The 9,798-nt window shown below is 45.1% G+C and overlaps 1 protein-coding gene across 1 annotated transcript in view; it reads left to right on the top strand.

Annotated features, from left to right (window-relative positions):
- The window catches only part of ptcd3 (pentatricopeptide repeat domain 3), a 39,575-nt gene extending 30,689 nt beyond the window's left edge, over positions 1 to 8,886 (top strand). The window contains exons 21-24 of the mRNA XM_078223565.1: positions 4,415 to 4,557; positions 7,475 to 7,516; positions 7,683 to 7,841; positions 8,355 to 8,886. Of these exons, the coding sequence (XP_078079691.1) occupies positions 4,415 to 4,557; positions 7,475 to 7,516; positions 7,683 to 7,841; positions 8,355 to 8,415 (405 nt within the window). The 3' untranslated portion in view covers positions 8,416 to 8,886. The remainder of the gene's footprint in view (positions 1 to 4,414; positions 4,558 to 7,474; positions 7,517 to 7,682; positions 7,842 to 8,354) is intronic.
- Positions 8,887 to 9,798: the final 912 nt, after the last annotated feature.

The following is a 9,798-nucleotide window of genomic DNA, read 5'->3' on the forward strand; positions in this document are numbered from 1 at the left end:
CCTTGTAGATAGTGGACAGACTTTGGGGAATTGGGAGGTAAGAGGATTCCCAGACTCTGACCTGCTCTTGTAGCCACGGTTTTTTAAAAATTCATTCGTGGGACATGGACATTGCTGGCTGGCCAGCATTTATTGCCCATCCCTAGTTGCCCTTGAGAAGGTGGTGGTGAGCTGCTTTCTTTGAATTGCTGCAGTCCATGTTCTGTGGGTTGACCCACGATGCCGTTAGGGAGGAAATTCCAGGATTTTGACCCAGCGACTGCAAAGGAATGGCGATATACTTCCAAGTCAGGAAGGTGAGTGGCTTGCAGGGGAACTTGCAGGTGGTGGTGTTCCCATTTATCTCCTGCCCTTGTCCTTCTAGATGGAAGTGGTCATGGGTTTGGAAGGTGCTGTCTAAGGATCTTTGGTGAATTGCTGCAGTGCATCTTGTACATAGTACACACTGTTGCTACTGAGGTCGGTGGTGGAGGGATTGGATGTTTGTGGATATGGTGCCAATCAAGCAAGGTGCTTGGCCTGGATGGTGTCAAGCTTCTTGTGTTGGAGCTGCACCCATCTAGGCAAGTAGGAGTATTCCATCACATTCCTGACTTGTGCCTTGTAGATGGTGGATAGGCTTTGGGGAGTCAGGAGCTGAGTTACTCACCACAGTATTCCTAGCCTCTGACCTGCTCTTGTAGCCAGTGTGTTTGTGGTGAGTCCAGTTGAGTTTCTGGTCAATGGTAACCCCAAGGATGTTGACAGTGGGGGATTTAGTGATGGTTACACCATTGAATGTCAAGGGGCAGTGGTTAGAGTGTCTCTTATTGGTGATGGTCATTGCCTGGCATTTGTGTGGCGCGAATGTCACTTGCCACTTAACAGCTCAAGCCTGGATATTGTCTAATCTTGTTGCATTTGAACATGGACTTCTTCAGTATCTGAGGAGTCGCGAATGGTGCTGAACATTGTGCAATCATCGGCGAACATTCCCACTTCTGACCTTATGACAGAGGAAAGGTCGTTGATGAAACAGTTGAAGATTATTGGGCCTAGGACACTACCCTGAGGGACTCCTGCAGAGATGTCCTGGAGCTGAGATGACTGACCCTCTATAACCATCTTCCTATGTACCAGGTATGACTCCAACCAGCGGAGTGTTTGCCCCCTAATACCCATTGATTCCTGTTTCTCTAGAGTTCCTCGAATGTGGCCTTGATGTCAAGGGCTGTCACACTCACCTCACCTCTGGAATTCAGCTCTTTTGTCCATGTTTGAATCAAGTCTATAATGAGGTCAGGAGCTGAGTGACCCTGGCAGAACCCAAATTGAGCGTCACTGAGCAAGTTATTGCTGGGCAGGTGCTGCTTGATAGCACTGTTGATGACCCCTTCCAATACTTTACTAATGATCGCAAGTAGACTGGGTGGTAATTGGCCAGGTTGGACTTGTCCTGCTTTTTGTGTACAGGACATACCTGGGCAATTTTCCACATTGTTGGGTCGATGCCAATGTTGCACCTGTACTGGAAGAGCTTGGCTAGGGGAGCAGCAAGTTCTGGAGCACAATTCTTCAGTACTATTGCCGGAATGTTATCAGGACCCATTTCCTTTGCAGTATCCAGTGCCTCCAACCGTCTCTTGATATCACATGGAGTGAATCGAATTGGCTGGAGACTGGCATCTGAGATGCTGGAGGAGGCCGAGATGGATGGTCCACTTGGCATTTCTGGCTGAAGATTGCTGTGAATACTTCAGCCTTATCTTTTGCATGGATGTGCTGGGCTCCTCCATCATTAAGGATGGAGATATTTGTGGAACCACCTCCTCCAGTAAGTTGTTTAATTGTCCACCACCATTCTCGACTGGATGTGGCAGAACTGCAGAGCTTGGATCTGATCAGTTGGTTGTGGGATCGCTTAGCTCTGTCTATTGCTTGCTGTTTTTGCCATTTGGTATGCAAATAGTCCTGTTTGGTAGCCTCGCACCTCATTTTTAGGTATGCCTGGTGCTGCTCCTGGCATGCCCTCCTGCACTCTCCTTTGAACCAGGGTTGATCCCCTGGCTTGATGGTAATGGTTGAGTGGGGGATATGCTGAGCCATGAGGTTGCAGATTGTGCTGGAGTACAATTCCGCTGCTGTTGATGGCCCACAGCACCTCATGGACGCCCAGTTTATATGATGAGTCCAGTTCAGTCAATGGAAACTTCCAAGACGCTGATGGTTGACATTTAACTTCATTCTTGAATTGTGTGGCTATGATTACCACATATTGAATAGAAACATTTGCATGAATAGACGTGAACATCCCATCATATAGAGGCAGAGAAAATACTGTTGTAATATACATTGCGCGATGAACTTGAGTGATATTGGGGCTTTCAGTAGACTCCGCTTTTAGCATGTCCAGTCAATTATAGAAATCATAGAAACCCTACAGTACAGAAAGAGGCCATTCGGCCCATCGAGTCTGCACCGACCGCAATCCCACCCAGGCCCTACCCCCATATCCTGACATATTTACCCACTAATCCCTCTAACCTACGCATCTCAGGACACTAAGGGCAATTTTTAGCATGGCCAATCAACCTAACCCGCACATCTTTGGACTGTGGGAGGAAACCGGAGCACCCGGAGGAAACCCACGCAGACACGAGGAGAATGTGCAAACTCCACACAGACAGTGACCCAAACCGGGAACTGAACCCAGGTCCCTGGAGCTGTGAAGCAGCAGTGCTAACCACTGTGCTACCGTGCCGTGCAACAATTATGTTGCTAAATTTTTCAGTCAGAGCTATGCGGCACAACACACAGGGTATCTTGCTGAAGCTGTACAGTGCCCTGGCCAGACTGCCAAGAGGCAGTGCAGAGCATCAGAGAATGACTTTACGACTGTACAAATTTCAAACAGTGAACCTTGAAAGGAGACTGAGCGAACACCTCATTTGAGTTTAAAATTAAAAACCATATGGAAAAAGTCAATCCCAGACATTCAAATAAATCTTGGCAATAGGAAAATTTAGAAATGTATTAAACCACAATCGTTGCTTGCATTTGTGCTGTTTAAAACATCCCCTATGGGACTGCAAAAAAAAATGGGCACCAAGCTAAAGAAGGCAAGATTTAAAAGGGGCAACCAATTGATCACAGAGGAGGATTTTGATGAAAGGAAGAGAGGGGGTGGGATTTGGAAAAGAATGGCAGGACCCAGAGGCTGGCATCTGGGCACTTGAAGCCAGTGCTTTCATTGGCTGGGTGAAAAAAGGGCGTGGCAGTGTTGGAAAGGATGAGTTGGAGCAGTGGAGAGTTTGGGGCTGAGACATGTACAACGGTTTCAGGTTTAGAAAGACCCAGCTATCAGAATGGACCGGCAAGGAGAAGAATTTTCCATTTCCATTCTTGGGGAACCAGCATGCCATGTTGGTCAGCAATGTCATGAACAAAAGGGGAAACTGTTACTTGGTATGGGATGGGTGGCAGAGTTTTAGCTGAGCTGATGTTCCAAGGTTGAAGGGTGGGAGGCTGGCCAAGGAAGAGCAGCTTGTGTTAGGAGGCAGAGGTGATGACATTAACAATTGTGGAAGTGGATGTTTTTTTTTCTCTCTAATTGAGCAGACATGGGATTAAACCTTCAAATCAGGTTCTGCCCATTGTTCTGACTGCAAACAGTCTGTTTCGGGCTAAACCAGCAACCGCGGAAGGGGTGGAGTCCATTGCAGAAGTGTGTTGACTATACCTTCAATCCTCTTTCTGATTAGGAATAGACATCCAGACAGAGTAAGTGCTACAATTTCATTCTCAGTGAATGCACTTAGATGGGTTGAATGGTCCTTATTCATATCTATTCTTTGAAACTAAATTTAAATAGAAGATTATTATGGTCCCAACAGTTAAAGCAAAAATAAAGTAATCAATGTAAATGTCCAAAAGTTGTATCAACAAAGCTGAAGGAATTGTTAGAATAATAATATGAAAAGTAGCCTGGAGAGGTTATAAAGCTGGATTTTTGACAGAGGCACTTGGGTCAAATGCTATAGAATTTACAGCAAGAAAAGTCTTGGGCACATTTATCAGTTTTGAAGGATTGGTGTAATGGGGAACAATTAATCAAGGGGAATTATCGACTCTAGGACATAACCAAGAATGTAATTGTCTTTGTAGTGTAACCTGTGCCCACTTGGATAGGACATTCCAACTAAGAAAATTCCTTGTGGTTTGAAAAGTTGTTTATCCGATATCAAGTCATGGATGAGCCAAACCTTTTCTGGAATTTAACATTGGGAAGATCAATAGCATCTCATTCCAAACCTGTCAAAACTCTTCCTGCGCTTCCAAATTCCATCGTTCCTGGGATGGAGGCAGGATGAGATTCCCAGTATACATTGAGGTTCTGAGTACAGATGTTTAATTTGGTCGTGGATTTTTTTTACAGTCGCAAGTTGCATTTGCTGAGTGCGCACTGGATATAAAGGCTGCTTATAAACAGGCGCAATTCCGTAACATACAATGGACAGCTACCTCTTTGGGAAATGTGACTCTCCTGCTCTTGAGAGGAGGTCGAACTCGAGATGCTTGGTGAGTATTCTGGAGAGTAATTTATGACTGACAAAAGCCTGCTTTAAAAAACTCTGTTAATGCAGAATACACTTTAGAATTGAAATCTGATTAGCTATTAAAATACTATGTTCTAAAAGCAATAACTGAAGGTCACATGTCAATAATATAAAGGAGAAGAAGACGAGGTTAATGAATCTTTAGCTGGTGGGTTAACACTTTCCTTCACTCCTGTCAGGTGTATAAGTTCAGCTGCAGCTAATGAAACACAAGTCACCTCTCTGTGAGCTGTACAGGTTCTCTTACAAGTTTGGAAATTTGACACGAAAATTTTAAGTGAATTATCCCGTGACACCAAACTTGCCCTAGATACGGGTGGCTCAATAGCACAGCGATTAACACTGCTCCCTCACAGCACCAGGGACCTGGGTTCGATTCCAGCCTTGGGTGACTGTCTGTCTGTGCAGAGTTTGCACGATCTCCCCATGTCTGCCTGGGTTTCCTCCGGGTGCTCCGGTTTCCTCCCACAGTCCAAAGATGTTTAAGTGGATTGGCCATTTTAAATTGCCTCTTAATGCCCCAAGATGAGTGGGTTAGATGTGTGGGGTTACGGGAATAGGGTGGGCTTGGTTAAGATGCTCCGTCAGAGAGTAGGCGGAGGCTTGATGGGTCGAATTACCACTTTTTGCACTGTAGGATTCTATGATGCCCAATTGGTGGTCTTGCTTAGGGCATGGATGCAACAGCAGATGCTCTTCTAAAGTTTGGAATTGAGTTTCCCTTGAGGAAACGTGGAGGGAGCTCAATTCAGTTTTACTAGTTGACCTGAAGTGCTTAGTGGTGAAGTGTTTTCTCATGCAAACAGATCTCCTGACAATAGGTGTCTGAAACAGGAAAATGTCCCATTCCCTAACCTAACCTGCCCATCATTCCTTGCTCGGTGAGCACAGAATTTCACCAACAAATCAGCAAAGAGTGAAACTATTTGATTGCTTTTGGAGGTGTGGATGATAAATGTAGAATCTACAGCACAAACTGGTCACTTGGTCCAATTGATCAATATGGTTTATACTCTTCCCATTCTTTCTTCCTGCTCCCATGTCCCTCTAATTCCTTCTCTCTCTTCAATCAACATCAGCTTCAGTGTATCAATGCTATCTTCAGCCAATCCATCTGGCAACAAGCTTCACATTCTCATCACTCATGTGAAGACTTTGGTCCTCAATTAGTTATTTGATCTGTTAGTCATAGAAATCATAGAAACCCTACAGTGCAGAAGGAGGCCATTCGGCCCATCGAGTCTGCACCGACCACAATCCCACCCAGGCCCTACCCCCACATTTACCCGCTAATCCCTCTAACCTACGCATTTTAGGATTCTAAGGGGCAATTTTTAACCTGGCCAATCAACCTAACCCGCACATCTTTGGACTGTGGGAGGAAACCGGAGCACCCGGAGGAAACCCACGCAGACACGAGGAGAACGTGCAAACTCCACACAGACAGTGACACAAGCTGGGAATCGAACCCGGGACCCTGGAGCTGTGAAGCAGCAGTGCTAACCACTGCGCTACCGTGCTGTGTCTGTCTTTTAATCAGGCCTCCCTTGCTCTTGACTCGCCCCAAGTGCACTGGGTGGCACGGTGGCACAATGGTTAGCACCACTGCCTGACAGCGCCAGGGACCCAGGTTCAATTCCAGCTTCGGGTGACTGTCTGTGTGGAGTCTGCACATTCTCCCCAGGTTTCCTCCCACAGTCCAGTGATGTGCTGGTTAGGTGGATTGGCCATGGTAAATTGACCAGCGGTGTCAGGGGACTGGCCGGGTAAATACGTGGGGTTACGGGGATAGGATCTAGCTGGGATTGTGGTCGGTGCAAACTCGGGCTGAATGGCCTCCTTCTGTACTGTAGGGATTCTATGATTCAGACTGTTTCTCCACATCAATTCGATTAAAGCTATTCACAATTTTGAAAGCCTCAATCCTGTCTCTCTCTTTCTATTTGGCCCAGGGCTACAGATCATTGATTTTTCTGAGCTTGCTGTGAGCACTTATTTCATCTCCTGATGGGACCCCAAAATTAACATTACTCCTGGAGGATTTTGAAAGGGTAGATAAGGAAAAACTGTGTTCAGTGGCAGAAGGGTTGGTAAGCAAAGGACATGTATTTAAGGGAATTGGCAGAAGAATCGGAGGATTTTTAAAAAAATACCCAGTGAGTTATTGTGACCTCGAATGCACTGCCCATAAGGGTGTTGGGGGCAGATCAGATAGTTGCTTTCAAAAGGATAAATACTTGAAGGGAAAACAATTACAGGGGCAAATGAGATGAGGTTAATTGGATACATCTAGCAAAGAGCTGGCACAGGCAGAAGGGGCCAAAGGGGAGGCAGTGCCGTAGTGGTATTGTCACTGGACTAGTGATCCAGGGTAACGTTCTGGGGACCAGGGTTCGAATCCCACTATGGCAGATGGTGAAATTTGAATTCAATAAAAATCTGGAATTAAAAGTCAAATGATGACCATGAAACCATTGTCGATTGTTGGAAAAACCCATCTGGTTCATTAATATCCTTTAGGGAAGGAAACTGCTGTCCTTTCTTGGTCTGACCAACATGTGACTCCAGATCCCAGCAATGTGAACTGGAGTCACATGTAGGTCAGACTCCTAAGGCCAGAGTTAGTGCTGGTCCATCCAGCGATGCCCATGTCCAATGAATAAATGAAAAAACTTGTCTCCCTCTATGCTGTAAATTTAGTGCGAGTGTAGAGTGTACAAGCGATCCTGCTCTTTAACTCTAAGATTTCCCAAAATCCACTTGATACTTGTGGATCGTTTGCATTCTCATCTAGTGACAACTTAAACCCAACAAAAGACTGTTTTTGATTTTAAATAGCCAATAATGTGTATGCAATAACTTGTCATCTTTATTGCCAGGGGGATGCTGCAACTTTTTAAAACAAACAACAGGGTTCCTGGGTAAGTTGTTTCTTGTTAATGTTCAACAATTGAAATTAATGCCATTGGATCTGTAAATGTTTAAGATGCAGGGAGGAAGCCCCCTTTAGAGATTGTTCAGTGTGTTTTGAACTTGAACAGGGGTGCTTTTCTGAAGTATCTCGATCTCTGTATTCTTTTTATTCAGCAAAGAGCTATTGGGTGAGTTTTTGGACCATGCTAAGGAAATCTGTAACAAGGCCCTGGCTCTTGACTTGGTGAAGCTGGCCAGTTCATTCAGTTTACCTGCAACGTCAGTGCTGTTTGACTGGGTGATGAAGGAATTTGAGCTGACAGATGAAGAGAAGTAAGTCTGTCTGCTTGGCATATGTCACATTTGTAACCAGTGTTTTCAACATAGTTTTCCATAATGGAGGAGAGAAAATGGCAGGATTGTCATATGGGCCTCACCTGGAGTTTAGAAGAATGAGAGGGATCTCATTGAAATGTATTAAATTCTGACAGGACTGGATAGACTGGATGCAGGAACATTGTTTCCTCTGGCGTGGGGGATGGGTAGACTCCAGCAGTGTTAAGGGGTATGGGGAGAGTGGGGGGAGTATGGCATTGAGAGAGAGGATCAGCCATGATCACGTTGAATGGTGGAGCAGACTCGAAGGACCGAATGACTACTCCTGCTGCAATGTTTCTGTGTAAAGTGTATGTTCTACCTGACGAGTGCCAATCCACACAGTCTGCCTATTCTGTATCGGGTGTATATAGTGTAAAAAAATAATGACAAAGGATTGATATTTGTTGCAAAGCAAGATTGTGGGTTTTGTAACGCCTTAATGCTTGTTCTTTTTTCACAAATAAACAGAAGATCACTGGAAGAACTGGATGCCAGCAGCAGCGACAGCAGTGATAGTGACCGAGAATAACATTTTGATCATCCTGGACTTATCGAATGTTGTTCTATTAAACACAGAGATGATTGACCTTGTTCACAACACATGAACTCTGCACTGGACTGAGTATAGCACAGATATTGGTGCATTGAAACAATCTTCCATCTTTTACAGTTTTATCTGGTGCATTATTAATGCCATACTACACAATGATGTAATCTTTAAATATATGGAATATTAAAAAACATGAAATTTCCCCTTTGTTGCTGCTGTAATTTATGAAAACATTTTCTTATGTGGTGACCCACTGTAATTACATGTGTATGCCTGGACACACCCATGCTGCACCTGGCCCGAGACTCCTCCCTTTCCACCTGAGACTCCTCCCTTTCCACCTGAGTGAGGTATAATGGTGATGGTTCCTCCTCCTCACCTCAGTCTGGGCCAGGTTAGCTACAAGGGTGTGCTCCAGTTCTTTGCGATTAAAAGCCTGTTATTTCACCCACTCGCTGGAGTCCTCGTATCGTAATTGATGGTGCATCAACTTAATCTGTTGATGACATGTTGAAAGTCAAGGATGTTTGGCCATCTGTTTTTCCCCTTGGTGGAGGGATCAGTGACATGGGGGCATAGATTTAAGGTAAGGGGCAGGAGGTTTAGAGGGGACGTGAGGAAAAACTAATTCACCCAGAGTCTGGAACTCACTGCCTGAATGGGTGGTGGAGGCAGAGACCCTCATAACATTTCAGAAGTATTTAGATGTGCACTTGCGATGCCAAGACGCACAAGGCCACGGACCAAGTGCTGGAAAATGGGATTCGAATAGTTGGATGGTTTGTCTCTGACCAGCACAGATGTGATGGGCCAAAGGGTCTTTTTCTCTACTGTAGAACTTTTATGTAATTCCCAACTTTTTTTCTTTGCAGACACGTCAAATGACTAGTGTCATTTTAACTTGGTTGTTACAGATTCACTTCTGTGCTGTCCTTGATCCTATTTAGCTCTATTTTATTTCATTCGTGGGACCAAAGATGTGCTGGTTAGGTGCATTGGCCATGCTAGATTCTCCCTCCGTGTACCCAAACAGGCACCGGAGTGTGGCAACTAGGGGATTTTCACAGCAACTTCATTGCAGTGTGAATGTTAGCCTACTTGTGACAAATAAATAAATAAACTTTACCGACATGAATATCGCTGGCTGGTCAGCATTTATTGCCGATCCTTAATTGCCCTTGAACTGAGAGGCTTGCTCGGCCATTCCGGAGGGTAGTTGAGAGTCAACCACATTGCTGTGGCTCTGGAGTCACATGTAGGCCAGACCAGGTAAGGACGGCAGATTTCCTTCCCGAAAGGACATTAGTGAACCAAATGGGTTTTTCCAACAATCGACAATGGTTTCATGGTCATCAGTAGATT

This window comes from Mustelus asterias, chromosome 1, assembly GCF_964213995.1.
Source record: "Mustelus asterias chromosome 1, sMusAst1.hap1.1, whole genome shotgun sequence".
NCBI classification, from domain to species: domain Eukaryota; kingdom Metazoa; phylum Chordata; class Chondrichthyes; order Carcharhiniformes; family Triakidae; genus Mustelus; species Mustelus asterias.